General features: G+C 44.4%; 1 protein-coding gene across 1 annotated transcript in view; it reads left to right on the forward strand.

The window, feature by feature from the left end:
* The window catches only part of ANKDD1A (ankyrin repeat and death domain containing 1A), a 38,311-nt gene extending 17,438 nt beyond the window's left edge, over positions 1-20,873 (forward strand). Inside the window, exons 8-17 of the mRNA XM_040492180.1 lie at positions 2,759-2,857; positions 3,249-3,347; positions 5,348-5,446; positions 11,754-11,852; positions 13,113-13,211; positions 14,243-14,338; positions 14,439-14,449; positions 16,529-16,707; positions 18,855-18,986; positions 20,195-20,873. Of these exons, the coding sequence (XP_040348114.1) occupies positions 2,759-2,857; positions 3,249-3,347; positions 5,348-5,446; positions 11,754-11,852; positions 13,113-13,211; positions 14,243-14,338; positions 14,439-14,449; positions 16,529-16,707; positions 18,855-18,986; positions 20,195-20,256 (975 nt within the window). The 3' untranslated portion in view covers positions 20,257-20,873. The remainder of the gene's footprint in view (positions 1-2,758; positions 2,858-3,248; positions 3,348-5,347; positions 5,447-11,753; positions 11,853-13,112; positions 13,212-14,242; positions 14,339-14,438; positions 14,450-16,528; positions 16,708-18,854; positions 18,987-20,194) is intronic.
* The last annotated feature ends 311 nt before the right edge of the window (positions 20,874-21,184 follow it).

Below are 21,184 nucleotides of genomic sequence, written 5' to 3' on the forward strand. Positions count from 1 at the left end.
CGCAGCAGCAACACAGGGCACACCACAGGCCTTGTGATGATAAGGAAGCTTTGAGAGCCTGAGAGAGTGATTAGTTCCACTGGGAACAAGGAGGAGCTGCTGACAAGGCCTCCCAGAGGTGGACAGGCTGGGCATCCTCACAGGAGGAGAGAAGACGGCAGGCACTGGGCCCAAGGCCATGGCCTCCTTCTGCCTAGCTCCCCTGCCTCTGAGCCCCCCTGCCCTGCTCAGATAGAGAGCTGAGTGCTCTGTTAGGGGGACTGTGGCACCTGCACCCTCAAAGAGCATGATGTTGATATTTATAACCCAGAAGGAGGACAAAACTCTGCCCCTGTCTCCACAGTCCTGCTACCTGGGGCGTGTGTTGGCCCCCCACGGCTCACCACTTCCTTTGTGTCTCTTTGAACACAGACTTCACAGCGTGGCCACCTTCCCACAGCCTGGTCCTTGCTTGCAGCAGCCAGGCAGCTGTGTGCACATCTACAGAGAAGGTGAGAAAGGAGTGAACAAAGCTGTCCAGGAGATATTTCATTGTTGTTGAGAGGATGTTTTAAACTTAACTTTTATTTATTAACACAAAATGGTAATGATCATAGAAGAAATTTAAATGTTTCATCTTGCAGCCCAGAAGGTAGTTATAGTTGTTTTATGTATGTGTGGACTTACCTTGAGGGGAGGTATGTCTATATCTGTTTAAAGTACTCCTTTGGCATTGGCATATGTTCACACCCTCATTGGGCCCTTAAGAGTTCTGTGCCTTGGGGCATCGGGATGGCTCTGTTGGTTAAGCGTTGACTTCAGCTTAGGTCATGATCTCATGGTTTGTGAGTTTGAGCCCCCTGTTGGGCTCTGTGCTGATAACTCAGATCCTGGAGCCTACTTCGGATTCTGTGTCCCTCTCTCTCTGCCCCTCTTGGCTCACAATCTGTCACTCTCTCTCTCTCAAAAATAAATACAACTTTAAAAAAGTTTTTTCAAAAAGAGTTCTGTGCCTGATGTGAATATCTTGATTCCTTCCTCAGGAAGGTGCTGAGGTAGACCAGGGCTGACGAAAAGACCTTGAGCTAGAAGCCCCCATGACTGGTAGAGTTAGATATGTCCCATAGCCCTTGTGGGTATGATGAATGGCTAAAGCTGGATTATCTCTTCTCATGCCTTTGTGGGTTCCCTCAGGGGCCACTGCTCTGGTCTTCCATCTGTGGTTCTTCCTTAGGGACATACTTCTTCTCTGGCTGGTCCCTTCCAGCTCTTCTCCTTCTTGCTTGGGCCCCTTTACCATCCACTTGCCCTCCGCAGAAAGATCCTTTTAAGGACAACCCCACCAGGGGCACATGGGTGGCTCAGTTGGTTAAGCGTCTGAGTCTGGCTCAGATCATGATCTCACAGTTTGTGGGTTCAAGACCCACGTTGGGCTCTGTGCTGACGGCCTGGAGCCTGCTTCGGATTCTGTGTCTCTCTCTTTCTGTCTCTCTGTCCCTCCCCTATTCCCCCCCTTCACTTGCTCTCTTTCTCTCAAAAATAAATAAAAGTTTTTTGGGGCGCCTGGGTGGCGCAGTCGGTTAAGCGTCCGACTTCAGCCAGGTCACGATCTCGCGGTCCGTGAGTTCGAGCCCTGCATCGGGCTCTGGGCTGATGGCTCAGAGCCTGGAGCCTGTTTCTGATTCTGTGTCTCCCTCTCTCTCTGCCCCTCGCCCGTTCATGCTCTGTCTCTCTCTGTCCTAAAAATAAATAAACGTTGAAAAAAAAATTAAAAAAATAAAATAAAATAAAATTAAATAAATAAATAAATAAATAAATAAATGCTTTTTAAAAAATTTAAAAAAAAGGACAACCCCACCTGACTACCCTTGACAGGAGCCAATTGTGATACAAAGAAGTTGGGGAGCTTTTGCCCCACCCAGTGGCACCACCTCTCTTGGCTCTGTTGCTGTCACCTTTAGACTTCTCAAGTGTGAGACAACTACCAGCCCTGTGGCTCTCAAGTTCCAGGAGACACATGTCAGTCTCTCCATCATAGTATTTACTCATTGAACAACTATTTTATTGAATGTCTGGCACATGCCCCAGGCCCCAAACATTGAAGAACAAAGTAGACAGAAATCCCTGCCCTTGAGGCATTTATGTTCTAGCAGGAAGAGTCAGACAATAAACAATAAGCAAAGTATATAAGCAAATTATAGAGTGTGTTAGGTTATCAGTGCTATGGGGGAAGAGGGAAAGAAGAGCAGAGCAGGATCAGGGGATCAGGAGGACACGGGGTGGAAGTTGCAGTTTTAAATAGTGTGGTCAGTGTGGCCACACTATTCGGTGAGAAGCTACCATCTTGAACTAGGCCATGTGGCTGGCTGCCTGGGCACAGCCTGAGCGCAGAGGAGAGCCTTGGCCTTGAGCAGGGGAGGGGATGGATCTAGGAGGGACTGGCTTTAGAGAGGAGTGTGGAAAGGTTTTTTGTTTTGTTTTGTTTTGTTTTTCCCCAACTAATGTATCTGCCTTGACATGTAATAGGAAAAACCAGGACTTGGCCCTTGTAAGTGCCCCTGGTTGTAGTTTGAGGCACACTTCTCAGGGGCAGGGAGATACTGGCCCAGTGTTCAGGGCTGCAGTTTGTTATACACTTGCTCTGTGACCCTAGATAAGTCACTTCCCCTCTTTAGAACTCAGCTTCCATATCTATAAAATGAGGGTGGTTCCAGCAGGTCCCCGTGGCCTTCAAGGGTCTATGATTCTACTGGTCCCTCAGGAGCCCTTCTGTCTGCAGGAGGGGAACACAGCCCTTCACCTGGCTGCTAGCCGCGGCCACCTGACTGTGTTGCAGCGACTCGTGGACATCAGGCTGGACCTGGAGGAGCAGAATGTGGTGAGTCACTACCCAGAAGATGCAGAGATGCGTGATGCTTGCTCACTCCCTGCTTTCAAGGAACCCCAGCCTGTGGTGCAGCCTGATTTTCCCCTGCTAGAGACTTTCTGGAGTAAAAGGGAATAGACAGAGGGCAGGGGGTGAGGCAGCTTGGAGGGTGAGGATATGAGCAGGGGTGTGGGGGCGGGAGTGAATATATCACATGCACCTCAAGGTGAGAAAATCAGGTATGGGGCTCAGGGAACCACAAATAACCCAGGTTATTGTCCTGAGTAGCATGGTGGTGGAGAGCTTCAATAGCCCTGGAGCCATGGTGCCAGGGGGGCCTTCTCATCTCAGGGTCTGGCCTCAGCCTCCCTGCCATCCTCATACCTCTCCCCTTGTGTTTCAGGAAGGTCTGACTGCCCTACACGCAGCGGTTGAAGGCAGCCACCCTGACTGTGTGCAGCTGCTCCTTGAGGCTGGGAGCAGCGTGAACGCCCTCACCCAGGTAGTCAGGCCTCCCCAGGACTGATGTCTTCCCTTGGCTACTGAGCTGGCCCTGACCCTAATTGTGTGGGAATAGAGGCCCTGAGGGCAGGCCCAGGGTGTGGTCTTGGCTTCTCCACTACTGAGCACTGTGACAGTGGGCAAGTTACTTAAATTCTCTGAGCCTCATTTCCCAAAATGGAGATGCTATGTAGTTACTTTTTTTACATTGCTGGTGAGGAGTAAATACCCCTCATGGTGTCTGGGATGTATTAGGAGCTCAACACCTGTTGGTGTCTTCTTATTGCTGGGTATTTGGTAGTTCATGAGTCCCCTTTATAACTATTACTTCAGAAAAATTTCCCCTGTTTTACCTATGAAGAAACTGAAGCTGTAGAGAGATTCAGTGCCTTTGCAGGTCACAAGCTGGTAAGAAGCAAAGCTGAGTCTGAAAAGCCCATTCCCCTGACTCCAGAGCTCATGGCCTGGAAAGTTTGCCCTGTCTGTGAAGGGGCCACACCAGCCCTCAGAGCTGGAGCCTGGGAGAGGCCTCCTCTCTCTCACTACTGTATTCCTTAAGTCAGCTGTTGGAAATTCTCCTCTGTGCCCTGGAAAGGGAGGTTGTAGCCTTTCTTTAGGTAGGAAGTTGGTGTTTTTGTTTTGTTTTGTTTTTGCTTTTTGTTTTTAGATCAATGACCAATAATCTTTCTTGGCTGATTGAATGGTTTCAGGATCTGGAATTCTCTATTTGTTCTAAATTTCAATCAGAAGGCGATGATACTAATAAATAAAAATAATAGCAAAAATAGTTAAAAAGCAGAGGAATTAAAATATGCTAAAAATGTTTAACACAAGAAGGCAGTCAAGGAGAAGCAGAAGAGCAAAAAAGACAGGAGACATATAGAAAATAAACAGAAAAATGGCAAATGTAAATTTAATAATGATATCAGTGTTAAAGTCCCCTGAATGTGAATAATGCTTAAAAGTCACAAAACACTTAATTTGCAAAACTTCCCTAGCAGGTAGCACCCTCTGCCCCAGGGTGTCGGGGTGACACCAAGGCCCACCCAGAGGGGGAAAGCACCTGCCCCAGGGCACCCAACTATGTCCTTCCATCTGCCCGACATTGCTCTTTGGTCAGCAGCCCTTTCTCTGTGCCCAGCACAGTGCTCAGTACTGAGAGGGGGCAAAAGAAGTGAAATGTCAAGGCTATCTCCCCAGCAGTAGCAGCATAGGAGTTGAGAGACTGGGGAGGTGGTGTCCAGCTGGCGGTCATTGGCAGGGCTGGAGCTGCCCACTGCACTGGGCCTCGTGCTCCAGCCTTGGCTTGAGGTTTCTGGCAGAAGGCACATTCTATTTGGACACTCCCACCCCTTGCAGGCTCTCTGAGAAGGGGGCTGACCCAAAGCGATTACATTTCCCATTGGGAGGTGGACTGGTTCCCATTCACCCTTGTGCACTCAGCTCAGATAGGACTTTGGGAGGATGACCAGCTCGTCCCACTTTGCCCCATACTGGCCTGGTTTTGAAAGTGAAAGTCCTGGGGAACAGTCTGGGCAGTCTGCAACAGTTGGCTACCTAGAAAGGTCTGCCTGGAGGAGTGGAGGGGTATTTCACGTGAGCTCGTCGTTTGGCCAGGGGCGTGCTCTGATTGAAGAAGAGCACTTAGAAAGCCCATCAAGGTGAAGCCCTTGCACTGCCTCTGCCACGCTCCTGCCTGGGCACGTTGAGACCCACTCCAGCAGGTGTGCACCAGGTGGGGTTTACTCTGTACTGACAAATCTTATTTGTTCCCCTCTTTGATGTACATTCTCAAGTTTGTGAAAGGAGGCACGGAAAAGCTCAGACCACAGTGAGCTCCTCTTACCAGTCACCAGACCTAGGCAAGACATTGATTTCTCCAGCTTCAGGGTTTAATGGGGTAATAGTCCCGGGGTTGTGAGACATAAATGGAATAATGGATCCCAAAGCCCCACTGTGAGGGGCTTTCAGGACATTGCACTGATGCCTGTTTCCCTCTAGAAAAAGCAAAGCTGCCTCCACTACGCAGCCCTTGGTGGCTCTGAGGATGTGGCCCGGGCCCTCATCCATGCAGGAGGCCACACCAACATAGCTGATCATGTAAGTGTGGGGGCTTGGGTTGAGGGGGGTCCCCACTGCAAAGTCTTCATGACCTCACTGGTGAAGCACAACAGGCAGAGATGAGCACTTTAGGTCCTTGGGGTTGGGATGGGGGCCAGGACTGGGGGACCTGGCCACATGAGGGTGGGCCAGATAAGCTTCTAGCTAGAACAGGGTTAGCAACCAAGTTGCATTTCCTCCCAAGTGAATTATCTGCTTGTGTTCTCCACTCATTTATCCATTGGGACCTAGTGATGATCTTTCATATTACAAATCTAGCCTCTTGGTTGTTCATTTTGTCCTGTTATATTGTGTGGTATACTCACAGGTGACAGTATATCCTGTGGTTAAGACATGGACTTTGTCAGATAACCTGGCTTGGAGGCCTAGCCCTGCCATGCACTGAACGACCTTGGGCAAGTTGCTTTGACCTCCCTGGGCCTTTGTTTCTTTATCTATAGGCACTCTTATTATTCCTATTATGTAAATGAGGAACTATCTGTTGTTTAGATTAGAAAGAGGTCATATCGTAGCTGAAATAAACACTATATTTAAAATTACTGTAAAAGCAGTATAACACAATTCTTTGGAATATAGAGATCCCTAATCCCAGCACCCTAGTAAAGCAATGACTTTTCCTTATTCCCTACCAGTTTTCCTCATATGTGTGGTAACTAGGCTAAGGCAGAATTCTGGAAAGGGTGATGCTTATTTGTTTTTACCCATAAAGACATCAGAAGTTTGATTCCAGTCCAGTGGAGATTATGCAGCTCAGGTATCAAAGGTTACGAGTTTTTCTAGCAACCATTTTTAATGCCAGATGTAGTTAAGTGACCACATCACACTTAACGGTACCTCAACTGTTTGGTATTTAAGTTGTTTCTACCTTTGCCAGGATAAATGATGATTTTATGAACATTTTTTTTTTTTTTTGAGAGAGAGAGAGAGGGTGCAAGTGAGTGAGGGTGGAGAGAGAGAGAATCCCATGAGGGGCAGAGAGAGAGATAGAGAGAGAGAAGTGGGGCTCACCCAAAGCGGAGCTTCAGCTCACCCAAAGCAGGACTCAGTATCTTCTAGTTATGATTTGATTTTTTATGTTTAACTCTTTAATTTTCCTAAAATGTATTTTTGTATATGGTGTGATATATTACTCAATAGATTTCCCCTCCAATTTTTTAATACTTCTATGTCAAGTGAATTTATTAAATAATTATAACATTTCTTAGTGCTTTTTCCTTCTTTATCACATATTTGCAGTTTGATATATGATGGGCTTTATATCTGGGCAAGTGATTCTCTTTCGGTAAGTTGTATATCTAATCTTGAGCTGGTACCATATTAATTATTATTGCCTTATAATTTATTTTAAAGGCATATAAAGTTAGTCTCCTTTAATTATCCTTGTCTCTTAGTATAATCTTTTATCCTTTTGTATTCTCAAATGTTTTTTTTTCCCTAGCTGAAATTTAAAGTATTTTTTCAATTAAAAAATTCAACTTAAGGATACAAAATCAATGTACAGAAATCTGTTGCATTCCTGTATACTCATAATGAAACAGCAGGGTGAAATTAAGAAAAAAAATCCCATATCACATCAGTAAGAGAAAGTATAGAAGCCATATGATCATTTCAATAGACGCAGAAAAGCATTTGACAAAGTACACATCCATTCATGATAAAAACCCTCTGCAAAGTAGGTCTAGCGGGAACATATATCAACATAATAAAAGGCTTTATATGAAAAGCCCACAGCCAATGGTGAAAAACTGAGAGTTTTCCACTAAGGTCAGGAATAAGACAAGGATATCCATTCTCACCACTTTTATTCAACTTAGCACTGGAAGTCCTAGCCCTAGCAATTAGACAACATAAAGAAATAAAAGGCATCCAAATTGGTCAGGAAGAAGTAAAACCTTCATTATTTGCAGATGACGTGATACTACATATAGAAAACCCAAAAGATTCCATCAAAAAAACTACTAGAGTTGATAAATGAATTCAGTAAAGTCACAGGATATAAAATCAATGTACAGAAATCTGTTGCTTTCCTATACACTAATAATGAAACCGCAGAAAGTGAAACTAAGAAAATAATCCCATCTGCAATTGCACTAAAAACAATAAAATATCTAGGAATAAACTTAACCAAAGAGATAAAAGACCTACACTCTGAAAGCTATAAAACGCTGATGAAAGAAATTCCAGACAATGCAAAGAAATGGAAAGATATTCTATGCTCATGGGTTGGAAGAACAAATATTGTTAAGATGTCCATATTACCCAAAGCAATGTACAGATTTAATGGAATCCCTATCAAAATACCAACAGCATTTTTCACAGAACTAGCACAAAAAATCCCCAAAATTGTATGACACCCAAAGACCCTGAATAGCCAAAGGAATCTTAAAAAAGGAAAACAAAACTAGCGGTATCAAGTTGTATTTCAAAGCTGTAGTAATTAAAACAGTATAGTACTGGCATAAAAACAAACACAAAGATCAATAGAATAGAAAGGAAAACCCAGAAATGAACCCACAATGTCATGGTCAATTAGTTTTTGACAAAGGAGCAATGAACATACAATGGGAAAAAGTCTCTTCAACAAATGGTGTGGGGAAAGCTGGACAGCCACATGCAAAAGAATGAAACTGGACCCCTTTCTTTCACCGTACACAAAAATAAGCTCAAAATGGATTAAAGAACTCAATGTGACACCTGGAACCATAAAAATCCTTGAAGAGAGCACAGACAGTAATTTCTCTGACATCAACCATAGCAACTTTTTTCTACTTAGGTGTCCTGACACAAAGGAAACAAAAGCAAAAGTAAACTATTGGGACTACATCAAAATAAAAAGTTTCTACACAGTGAAGGAAACAGTCAACAAAACTAAGAAGGAACCTACAGAATGGGAGAAGATATTTGTAAATGACATATCTGATAAAGGGTTAGTATCCAAAATATATAAAGAACTGATACAACTCAACACCCCCCAAAATAAATAATCCAATTAAAAAACAGGCAGAAGAAATGAACAGACATTTCTCCAAAGATGACATATGGATGGACAACAGACATATGAAAAGATGTTCAACATCACTCATTGTCAGGGAAATGCAAATCAAAACTACAATGAGAGATCACCTCACACCAATCAGAATGGCTAAAATCAAAAACATAAGAAATAAGTGTTGGCGAGGCTATGGACAAAAAGGAACCCTCATGCCCTGTTGGTGGGAATGCACACTGTGCAGCCACTGTGAAGAACAGCATGGAGGTTCCTCAGAGCCTACTGATGATGACATTTGGTCTGATGAATGGAGGCACCATGATTTATTAACCTCCTCAACTGTGGTAGAGCATCAGGTTTACTTGCTAATGCAGGTAGCATAGTTTTGTGCATATGACCTCTTTGGGGGCAAGATTCTCAGAAATAGGGAATTTGAGGTCAAATATTGTGAGCATCTTTCTAGCTCTTGATATGTAAGCCGAACCCTTCCTAGAAGTGTTGTGCCAATCTGCAGAGTCACTAGCAGTGTCCAGGCTGTTTGTTTCTTAGTCCTCTCACCCGAAGTGTGTATTAGCTTTTTCGTTTTCTCCCAATTAAAAAAGACCCCAGGAGTGCCTGGCTGGCTCAGTCAGAAAGAGCATGGGACCCTTGATCTTGGAGCCATGAGTTCAAGCCCCATGTTGGGTGTAGAGATTACTTTAAAAAATGAACACCTGGGTGCCTCAGTCCATTACTCAGTGTCTGACTCTTGATTTCATCTTAGGACATCATCTCACAGTTCATAGGTTCAAGCCCCACATTGGGCTCTGCACTGATGGTGCAGAGACTTCTTGGGATTCTCTCTCCCCACCGCTCTCAAAAATAAACAAATAAATAAATAAATAAACTTAAAAAATTAAGATCTTAAAAAAAAAAAAAGAACAACACAGGAACCTTGTGAGGAAACTGTTGTGTATCTTGACTATGTAGTGGATACATGAACATACACATGTGATAAAATGGTGTAGAACTAAACATACATGTACAAATGACTACAAGTGAAGCTGGGGGATCTGAATAAGATGGTGGATGTTGTCAGAGTCATTATCCTGCTTGGGATATTACTAGGGTTTTGTAAGATATTACCATTGGGGAAAAGTGGGTGAAGGATACACCAGAACTCTCTATATTATTTCTTAATTGCATGTGATGCTATAATTATTTCAAAATAAAAATAGAAAGTTCTGCCCCGTTAAAAAAATTTAAAAGTCTCTGGAAGGACACACATAAAAGCAGAGATTTAGGTTACCGATGGGGTTTAGGAGTAGGGGGTATGAGCAGGTGTGTGAATGCAGGTAGAAGAAAGCTTTTCACTAGATACCTGTGTACTTTTTGGTTATTTTGGTTTTTATAAATAAAATGTAAAACAACTAAAAGCCATATTTGCTCTCTTTCCACTCCCCTTTCTGACCACATTCCCCCAGATGCGTTTCCAGGACGACCGAGGCTATATCCAGTGTATTTGGTTGTTTTATCTCCATGGCCTTCTGCTTCCTGGAAAGCCCAGACTTGTAGTTCTGGACAGATTTCCAGGCTCACCTGAGTCGTGCATTTGAGCCAGTTTCTAGTTTTTGCCCGTTCACTGTCACAGCAGACCTTTTTGGGGCCTGATTTTTATTTCTATTATCTGGCAATGATCTGAGGCCATTGTTGAAGTTGAAATTCTTATGGTAGTTTTTACCTGTGTTCAAATTTTTTTTCTAGACGTGTTTCAAAATAATTTTTGGCATTTACTGAAATTTGAGTTTGGGATTACGTTAAGCTTATAAATAATATAAAATAGTCATCTTTGTAATATGTTTTTTTATACATTTTTTTCAATGTTTATTTTTGAGAGACAGAGCGTGAGCAGGGGAGGGGCATAGAGAGAAGGAGAGACAGAAGCTGAGGCAAGCTTTAGGTCTGAGCTGTCAGCACACAGCCTGATGCAGGGCTCGAACTCACAAACCATGAGATCATGACCTGAGCCTAAGTCAGATGTTTAACTGACTGAGCCACCCAGGAGCCTCTCTAATATATTTTCACTAGGAGCATGAAGTCTTGCCATTTCTTTATGTCTTCTTTTATATCCTTCAGTGAAGTTATATAGCTTTTAGTTTGCCTTTGATATGTCCATTTCCAATTATACTCTACATAAATACTTGATATTTTTTGACTGTTGTGAATATTTTTTTTAATTATGTCATTTCTTGTAGCATTCAATATAGGAATGCTCTATGACTTTTAATTTTACTAGAGTTTTTTTTTTTTAGGGGGTAATAGCTTTTTTAAACCTGTCTAGATATACAATCACATTGCCTACAAATAATTGTATAGTTTAAATATTCTTTTCCAATATCAATAAACTTTTTTTTTCATTTGCTGGCCTAAACTAATAGACACTGGTAGTGGACATTTTTGGGGTGTGTATCTATGTGTGTGTGTGTGTGTGTGTGTGTGTACTCTGTTCTGTAATCTTTTTACACTTAAAATGTGAGCCTGTTTTTCCACCATCAGTGTTTTGGCTTTGTACTCTTCCACTATGTGTGTCACTATATCACCTAGAGGGAAGGATGCTATTGCAGTATCTCTACTTTGCCATGTGGTCAGGCATCAGAGGGGACGACTGATGAAGGAGTCTTCCAGCCTTGAGTGAGGCCTTGGATGTGTGTTGCCTTGGAGTGAGGTCTCTGTTCTGGTCCTGGCTGGCTCCCTCATTCCTTCCTTCCACACATAAACAGTAATCAGGCACCTACCTGAGTATTGAAGGGAGAAACTCCAATAACACAAGGTTCCTGTTAGCTGTTGGGCAAGTCACTTACGTCTTGTGAACCTCAGTGTTCTTGTCTGTAAGTTGAAAATACTAGTAACACCATTCCTATATATACTTCCTAGGTTCGTGTGTGGATTCAATAAGATATTAGAGAACTTTAAGTGTTGTTGCTACAAGGGACCTCAGCAAACATTACTTGCTAGGTGAAGAGGAACAGAGAAGGGAAATGACTTGCCCACAGTTCCACAGTGAGTTTCTGGCATAGCAAGGTCTCAAACTTGGGTCTTCAAGCTCCCACCCACCTTGAGGATCAGTTTTGGGCTCCAGGGATTCAGCCTTTGGGGTTATAGATTCCTCAAGCCACCCATGTCCTCTGAGGAGCAAGAAGGGACAAACCTAGAAGCAGTATATTTATATACCCCTCCCTACTTCGATCCCCCAGCACCAAGCTGTGCTGGACAGTCCTGGAGGGACCGTTCAATTGATTCATGTGTTTTCTCCCCCAGCAGGGAGCCTCTCCTATGCACCTCGCTGTGAGGCACAACTTCCCTGCCTTGGTCCAGCTCCTCATTGACGCAGGCAGTGACCTGGATGCCACTGACAATGTAAGTGGTTGCAGAAACCATCTGGGCACCCTCCCAGGTGGGCAGGGCTTGGCTGTAATCTCCTAGCATGGCCTAGAGTTGAGGAATTAATTTTTTGAGCTTGTAAAAAGCTGTCTAATATTTGTTGAAGAGAACATCATTTTATGAACCACTCTATTTTGAACATTTTGGTGGTTTTCAAGCTGTTGCCATGGTCTATATAACACTGTAGTAAACATCTTCCTGTGTTCAACCATTTCCTTTTATTGATTCTATTTTCCTTTGGGAAAATTCCCAGGACAGGGGTGACTGGGTCAGTCTTGTGTAACAAGAAGCTTCTGAGTCCTGAAGTTGTGCTCAGTCAGGCACCCTTTTAATTCCCCATCCCCACAACTCTCCCCCTGACCATCTAGTAGTCCTCAGTGCCAGCACGTACAGCCACTAGTGGTGGAAAACAGCTTTGCAGGATATATCACGTACCTTCAAAATTGTCAGTATTTGCACTTCAGCGAATTGAGCCTCAAGAAATACATTAAAAGCTCATGCACAAAGATATCTATTGCAGCATTGCTTATCAATCTTCAACATCAATCTTGCCCAAATAGTTAATAAGAGAGAAGTGGTCAGGTAGATTATGGTTATAGACGTAGACTACTATGGAGCTGTTAAAAACAGTGTTTATAATATGTGGAAATGTTATGTTAGGTAGAAAAATGAATGCAAAATGTATATACGGGATGATCTCATATACAACCAGTAAACCAAAAGCATTCTGCATTAAAGACTAGAAGAAATATATTAGGATCATTACAGAGGTTGACTTAGCCAGCAAGTGGTATTTTTTCCTTTGTTCTTTCTGCTTTTTGTTTTTACCAAGTTTTCTCTGGTATTAGGCTTATGACTAAACCCAGCTTACCCTCTCCCATAACTTCTTAGAGAAACTTTTTTTTTTTAATTTTTTTTTTCAATGTTTATTTTGGGGACAGAGAGAGACAGAGCATGAACGGGGAAGGGGCAGAGAGAGAGGGAGACACAGAATGGGAAGCAGGCTCCAGGCTCTGAGCCATCAGCCCAGAGCCCGACGCGGGGCTCGAACTCACAGACCGCGAGATCGTGACCTGGCTGAAGTCGGACGCTTAACCGACTGCGCCACCCAGGCGCCCCTTAGAGAAACTTTTTAAGGCCCAGATAAGAGTGTACTCACCTTGGAACTGTCCTGGCTTTGAGTCTTGGGCCACTCATACATACTTTTGTACTCCCCTGTCCCTTTGGCTTCTCCAGAGGCAGCAGACGCCCCTCCACCTTGCTGCTGAACACGCCTGGCAGGACATAGCAGAGATGCTCCTCGTCACTGGGGTTAACTTAAACCTGAGAGATAAGGTACCTCTCCTCCCAACCAGCCTCCCTTTCAAGCTTTCATGGCTCCCTCTTTGCCAGAGACCCTATTACAAATGTCTCGTGCTCTCAGACTATTCAAGGCTTCCCATCCTTTATATACTAGTTCAAAAGCATCCTCCTCCGGGAAGTCTTCCTGCCCCTCCATTACTTTCCCCTTCCTCCTCTGAGGTCCCTCAGGACTTGGCCTGCCCTTCTCCTGGTCTAGAATTGTGATGTGGTCACCTTCTGTTTCATGGCTCCTCAGACTTTGAGCTCCTTGAGTCGCCTGGTGGGGAGGGGGAGAGGGAGTAGAGGAGCAGGGTCCCACAGCCCCCTAAATATAGGACAGGGGTGGGGAAGCTACCTGGCTCTTTGTGCCTCTGGGCTGACTACTTCCTCAGGTGCTGGAGGTTCCAGACCAGCTGAAGATTTGGTCTGAGGCTGAGAATGTCACAGGCTCATGAGTGGAAGGGGCTTGCACCTGTGGCCCAGTATGGTGTGGGGAAGAATTGGGGGCAGAAATGGGCCCTGAGGCTGAATCTGGGAGGGACTCCCTGCTTTGAGCTGGGCCCCAGGGTAGCTGGCCATATGTAAAGAGGAGCTTCCCAGCTCCCTGCAGGTGCCTGGAGAGATTGAGGCCAGCCCTGTGCCAGAGGTCTGGAGCGAAGGGCCTGGGAGCATGAAGTGGGGAGGGCAAATGGACCTAATGAACCCAGTCCCCTTCCCTGGGCTCTGGTTTCATCTGAGAAGTGGGGCAGGTAACCGCTATTTCAGAGGTAATGTTGAGGAGTTGTGTAGGCTGAGTTTCATAAGCTCTAAGACTTTCTAAATTCTAAAGAAACAAGAGGTGGTTACTGGAATTATTATTCTTGCCTCGTTCAATCCTTCCCCATGCCCAGAAAACTTTTCTGCTCTCCAGTGTAGACTGCTGGAAACTGCTTTCCTTGGGCAGGAATGTTTGCCGTCAGTACTAGAGGCTACCTTACGCCCCACCTGTAGCAACTTTGGCTTCCATTCTTACTTCTTACTTGCAGCAAGGGAAAACTGCCCTGGCAGTGGCCGCCCGCAGCAACCACATCAGCCTGGTGGACATGATTATAAAAGCTGATCGCCTCTACAAATGGGAGAAGGTACTGAGGCCCTGCACTTGGTCCCTCCATGTTGCAAAGGGACTGTGTGGGCTTGGCTCTAGGTGGGGCTGGCTTTGAACCCCAGCCCTGACCAATTCAGGACCACCCTCAGTTTCTGAGGAGGTGATAATCCCTGCCTTACCTAACACCAGGGTTGTTTGTGAGCATCTGGAGATGAGTGAGCACCTAAACCACACTGAAACAAAGCAGACTAAGGTCCATGCCAGTGTGGAGATGTTACTGGACTCTGTTACAGCCCCTGGTTGATGGATTCATGTGTGCGTGCCGGCATGCATGAATAAAGAGATGGCAAGTTGGTTTTAGCTCACTGCCATCTTCAGGTGATTGGATTGCTGTTCGGGGTGTTCTATTCAGGCAACTTTCTGAGCCCAGAAGGAAAGTGTGCTGGGATTAATTAGTGATGTCTGCTGAAGAATTGGGGAAGAGTAGCAGGTGTTAAGGCCATGCTTTTCCAGTCCTCAGGAAATGGGGGTGGGATGGGTTTTTTTTTTGACATCTTTGAAGGTTGTTTTTGTATACAGAAAACAATTTTTGCATTTACTTGAGTTTTAAAAATTAATACTAAATTTATTATGAATTTTAAAACCTAGTTTTCCTTAAACTTTTAAAATCAGTTTATAAATCTTTTTTTTTTTTAATGTGTATTTATTTTTGAGAGAGATGGAGACAGAATGAGAGTGGGGAAGGGGCAGAGAGAGGGAGACACAGAATCTGAAGCAGGCTCCAGGCTCTGAGCTGTCAGCACAGAGCCCGACGCGGGGCTCGAACTCACGGACCGTGAGATCATGACCTGAGCCGCAGTCGGACGCTCAACAGACTGAGCCCCCCAGGCGCCCCTCATGTTATAAATCTTATTCCATTTATACAGCTACTATATTTTAGGAATTTTAGGAATTTCCACTTTCAAGGAAGCCTTTTGATTAATGTTTGGATCCATGTTTAAACTTAGTTAATTAAACTATCTTAAACATTCTAAACTGAGTGAATAATAGATTTTTAAAAGTACTTTGCTTCCTAAATTCTTAAGTTATCTTAGTATATCCAGTAAATTAAACCTATAAATAAAGTAAGTCTCAAATATCTTAAACATTTCAATATTGTTTGCAAACTGAGTAAACTTCTCTTATACCTCTCAAATTAAAAAAAAATCACTATTCCAAAATTAGTTAATAACACATTTCAATAGCAATCATAAGATATTCTCTTTCATGGACATGCTAGATTCTCAAAAACATAGCCCCTTTATGTCCAACAGGTTACTCCTCAATGTAACCCCAAAATATTAATACCAAGGGCGTGATTAACTGATTCATCTCTGTGCGTAATTCTAACACCTCAGACTTCAAAAGTTCTCAACGTCAAGGTGGCGGGGTGGTTAGAATCACAGCCTGCCCCCCACTCCCACCCTAAGGCCAGTTCATTCAGAATCTCTGGTGTGGGAACCAAGCATCAGTAGTTCTTAAATCTCCTGGATGATCCCAATGTACAGATGCGGCTAAGAACACTGCTCTGAGGAACCAGTCTCCCTGGTCACCATGTCATAGGTGACTGAACATTGTTGACCAGGATGTAAGATTTGCAGCTGCAGACACCAGAACTCACCTGAGCTTTTTAACAACCAGAACTCTGTATCCACATCCTTTAGAGGGGCTTACTTAGGCTTTTGTGGGTTTAACCGATGCTATCACATAGTTCTTTTATAACTTCTCATTTTATCACCTGCTTTGCATAGAAAGAATTCTGTAACCCCGCCCTTCACTACTTGTTGAGATTCTGCAAATCTGCTTAAGTACCTGATCCTTGGCTTGACTGGTGTTAGCCACAGCTGCTGAGTCCTTCTGCTGGCACTTGTGCTGTGAGAACACAGAGAAAAGAGAGGAATTGGGAAGGCTTCCTGGAAGAGATGGCATGTAGATGGTCTCTTGACTGTGGTGATGGGGTTGAGGGACAGGGAGGTGAGAAAAGGAGTTCTGGATGGAGGAACAATGTGAGCAGCTGGGGTTCTAGAGGTCAAAGCAAGGCACAGAGAAACCAGAAACCCCAGGCCTGTGATGATGCCAGTACCCCATCCAGGCTCCCGAGGGAGAGCCTGGCAGGGATGTCCCCCCTGGTGGCAGCTGCACTTTTGGGATCTGCCCCACAGGATCACGTGTTGTGCAGGGACCCCAGGGATCCCTCTGGGAAGAACTTGACCTTTAAGCAGGACCATCGGCAGGAAACGCAGCAATTCCACTCTGTGCTGTGGCGACTGGCTTCCAGGCATCTGCGGCCTCAAGAGTGGAAGAAGCTTGCGTATTGCTGGGAGTTCACCGAGGCCCACGTCCATGCCATCGAGCAGCAGTGGACAGGTACCACCCGGCCTCTCCCCACCCCAGAGCAACCAGTGGGTGGAAGGGGGGCACTTGTGTGTTCAGTTTTATGCATTTCTGGGGGAAAAGCCAGTGTAACCTGGCAAAGTTGGATGGCAAGCCACATGTCATCGCATGTCATCGCCAACATCCCGTGTGCTTCTCCATCCTTCCAGGCCTTTGCTCAGGCTGAGCCCTCTGCCTCTCCCTCTCCCTTGACCTGTGAACCTCACATTCTTTGTGAATGAGCTCGTCATTCACACAAACTAAAGGCACTCTCCATAAAAGGTAGAGGACCAGCTCTTGCCACCAGTATTTAACTTCTACTTGGAAATGTTGGCTCTGTACTAAGGGAGAAAACAGAAACAGAAATAAAGACTGAAAATATTGGAAAGGAAGAGAGATTTACTAACTTCAGGTGCTATAATCCTATACATGAGCAGTCCAGAAGAATCAGCTGAAAAACTTAGCATAAAATAATTCAGTGAAATGGCTAAAGATATGATAAAGTATACAAACACCATAGTATTCCTATGTACTATCAGTAAGTGGGGAAAAATATATAGGGGTATTTTTGAAAAGATATTCCATTTACAATAGTGTTTCTAAAAAGAAGTATGAATGGCATATGAGTAAAACAGTAAAAATTAGTTCAACTATTAAAAAAAGACTTGGGTAAGTGGAATGACATTCTGTATTCTTGGCTAGAAAGTGTCAGGTAGACATTGGTTTTTCCCAAACTAGATTAAAAATTTGAATCAGTTTTTTAAAAAGTTTTTTTTTTAATGTTTATATATTTTATTTCATTTTTAAAACTTTTAAATTAAGTTTATTTATTTATTTTGAAAGAGAGAGCAAGCAGGGTAGGGGCAGAGAGAGAGAGAGGAGAGAGAGAATCCCAAGCAGGCTCTGCACTGTCAGCACAGAGCCCAATGCGGGGCTCAAACTCATGAAACTATGAGATCATGACCTTAGCCAAAATCAAGAGATGCTTAATCGACTGAGCCACCAGCCAGGTGTCCCCAAAATTGATTGTTTTAATCAAAACAAATCAAAATAGAAAGTTTTTGAAACTTGACTAAAGGATTCTAGAGTTCACTTGAGAGAATAAAGAGGGAATATTTAAATGAATATTCTGGGGGGAAAAGTGAAGAAGGTCTAATCCAACCAGACCCAACCTTTTATAAAGCTCCAATAAAGCATAGACAGATACTCGACATATGTTTTCCCAAACATAAAAATATGCACACCAGTTAGTGAAATAGAGCAGGGAGTCCAAAAGTAGCATCTATGATGGATAAGAACTTTCACAGATGATAAAGGAGTACTGGTAAATTATGGGGCTGGGGCGAGGAATAGTGAATAAATGGGTCAAATGAAACAGCTACACCAAGGGCAGCACCATGAGGAAGTGCCTGCTGAATGTGCCAGTGAATGGACTGATTCGGCCCTGATGGCTGTGCCCAAACATGTGTGTCCCCGACTGGGAGAGCAGACCTTGTCACAGAGTTTAGTAACAAGTTAACGCCCTCCTCCGGCACTGAAGAGTGTGGGCAGTTATTTTCAAACATGGCTGTACATTGGAATTACCTGGGAAGATGTAACACTGCTTAGCGCCCAGGCTGCACCCAGACCCAAGTAGGTTGGAATCTCTGGGGAGGGTAATGGAACCCAGGTGTCACTGTTTTCTAAGACTTCCCAAGGGTTTCCAATGAGCAGTTACAGCTAAGAATCACTGGTGCAGGGGAGAGAACATGGCCACCTGTGTCTCGCACTATGCTGGTTTTCTCATCTGTAAAATAGGGCTGCTAGCGTGCAAGGCACAGATGAGCAGCCAGAGATGAAGGGAACAGTCGTGTGCATCATGGAATCACAACAACAAGTGCCAAATCTTTCTCTCTTCAGAGCAACACCAACAGGATGCATGGTGGATGCTCAGGAGAAAGCCTGGGGTTGGGGACGTTCTAGGATACAAAACCTCCACCCTCACCCCATCTGAGGCTGTCTCTTCCCTCCTCTCCCCATCTCTGGGCTGAGCTCCACCGGAGCTTGGAAAAGGGCCTCTTGGCTCTTTCCCACCTGGACATGTGTACTACAGACATCTGCTCAGACTTGGCTCCTTCTCTTTCTCTCCTCATGGTCCTCAGGCATCAAGAGCTACCGGGAGCATGGCCACCGGATGCTGCTTATCTGGCTGCATGGTGTGGCCATAGCCGGTGAGAATCCCAACAAAGCACTGTTCGAGGGCCTCGTGGCCATTGGCAGGAGGGACCTGGCTGGTAAGAGTGTCCTCTGCTCAGGGCAATACTGGGCCCTAGAGTCAGAGCTGCATGGCCCACCTTGGAGTGTGACAGGGTCCCCAAAGTTCTGCCCAGGCCATAATGCTGTGGGGCAGCACCTTCCAGATTGCTGGTCCTAGCCTTGTCTACTGGAATTCAGGCAGAGCCCTGAGCAAACCACAGTACCTCCTGGCCCCCATTTCCCCATCTGTGCCATGAGGGTTTGGGCTCAGATGATGCCTGCAACTTTCACAGCCCCAAAGCCACTGGTGTTATCATCTCTGGCCCTCTGTACTTTGATTTTTGTTTTTGTTTCTAGTTTAAAATAAGGCTGGAACAGCCTATAGACTTCTTTTTTCACAAGCAGTAATATATATAGGCCAGAAGTAGCTTAATATGAGTTGAACCAGTCAGAGCTGGTCAAATAAATAAAATATCTGAGGCCATCACGACCTTTTGAGTCTGTCAATTCCAAAAGCCTGGTTTGAGATTCAGGGCACCCTGTGGAATCATCAGGCAAGCGAGATAAAAGGTTCAGTACTAATCCCTCATTAAAAACAAAATCAGCTCATGATGAAAGAACCTTAAATACTGTAATACACGTCCCTGGCATGGTGCATTACGGGGCTACCACAGGACAGGGTGTTAGGCAGTCACCAATAATAACGAAGGCTAGGTTAGTCACGCACCAACAGTAAAAACATGGGTAGCATGTTATTGACAGGAAAAAGGAAAGGTCCCCTTTGTAGTATCTCATAGCTGCTGCAGGCAAAGTGGGAAACAGTCACTTCAGAGTGGAGGAATTAGGGATGACTTTTTCTTTTTCAAAACGTTCTTAAATATTATTGCTCTATCTTTTTTTTTTAACACAAACTCTCGCAGGCAATTAAAACATTTTTTTTTTAATTTTTTTTTCAACGTTTATTTATTTTTGGGACAGAGAGAGACAGAGCATGAACGGGGGAGGGGCAGAGAGAGAGGGAGACACAGAATCGGAAACAGGCTCCAGGCTCTGAGCCATCAGCCCAGAGCCTGACGCGGGGCTCGAACTCACGGACCGCGAGATCGTGACCTGGCTGAAGTCGGACGCTTAACCGACTGCCTCAATTAAACGCTTAACCAGGTGCCCCAATTAAAACATTTTTAAAACCAGCTCTGTGAGGCAGAGCTTAGGCAACATGAAGCAATAGGATTCTTCTGTCTTGCAGAAAGCATCAGGAAGAAAGCAAATGCTGACCCGGGTACCCCCAGGAGGTGTACAGCCATGTAACTGGAGAGGCCAGACCTTCAGGGGCATGGAGACTCAGAATGGGGGCCCCTGAACAGAAGAGGACCACCATTTAAGGGCTTTTAAAAAATCACTGTTAACAGACCTCCAGCTGCTTGTACTGAAACACCCAGCCCTGCAGGACCAGCAGGCACTGTTTGTAATCTCTTTCACAGGGGTTAGTCCAGGGGCCAGTTCAGGTTTTGCAGGTAATCCCTTCCCACAGGTGCAGTCCTTTGCAGCTCTTGGAGCATCACAGCAGTCCCCTGAGATGCAAGGGCCATCTTTTCAGAAAGGACACTGAGGCTCAGAATGGATAAGCAGCTAATCGGCTGTTGAGGTCAGGTGCCAAACCCAGCATTCCTGTCTCCCCAACCTGGCAAAAGGACTCCAACTGTCACTTACAAAACGGACCTCCTTTAACTCATTCACTGGCTTTTAATGAATGCTGTGCTTACAAAAAGTGTTTCTGTTCACAAGCTTATTTATATGCTTTGACAGTTCTAAGAGGTACACACATTCTTTTTTTCCCATTTTGTTTAGAAATTTAATTTTAAAAATTTAGTTTTATTATTTTTTTGAGAGAGAGAGAGAGAGAGAGAGAGAGAGTGCGCATGCATGGGAGACAGGGAGAGAGAGAATCCCAAGCAGGTTCCATGCTCGGTGCACATCCCCACGTGGGGCTCAATCCTACAACTAAGATCATGATCTGAGCTGAAATCAAGAGTTGGATGCTTAACCGACTAAGCCACCCAGGCACCCCTAGAATTATTTTTAACTTTAAAATTTTATTTTGAAATCATTTCAGACTTACAAAAACATTGCAGAAACAGTATGAAGAATTTCTGAATATGCTTCACAATACAGCTTCCCCAAATATTACCATCTTACATAATCACAGTATAATTTTCAAAACCAGGAAATTAACACT

Source organism: Herpailurus yagouaroundi, unplaced genomic scaffold (assembly GCF_014898765.1).
Source record: "Herpailurus yagouaroundi ecotype Mexico unplaced genomic scaffold, PumYag 184, whole genome shotgun sequence".
In the NCBI taxonomy this organism is placed as follows: Eukaryota; Metazoa; Chordata; class Mammalia; order Carnivora; family Felidae; genus Herpailurus; species Herpailurus yagouaroundi.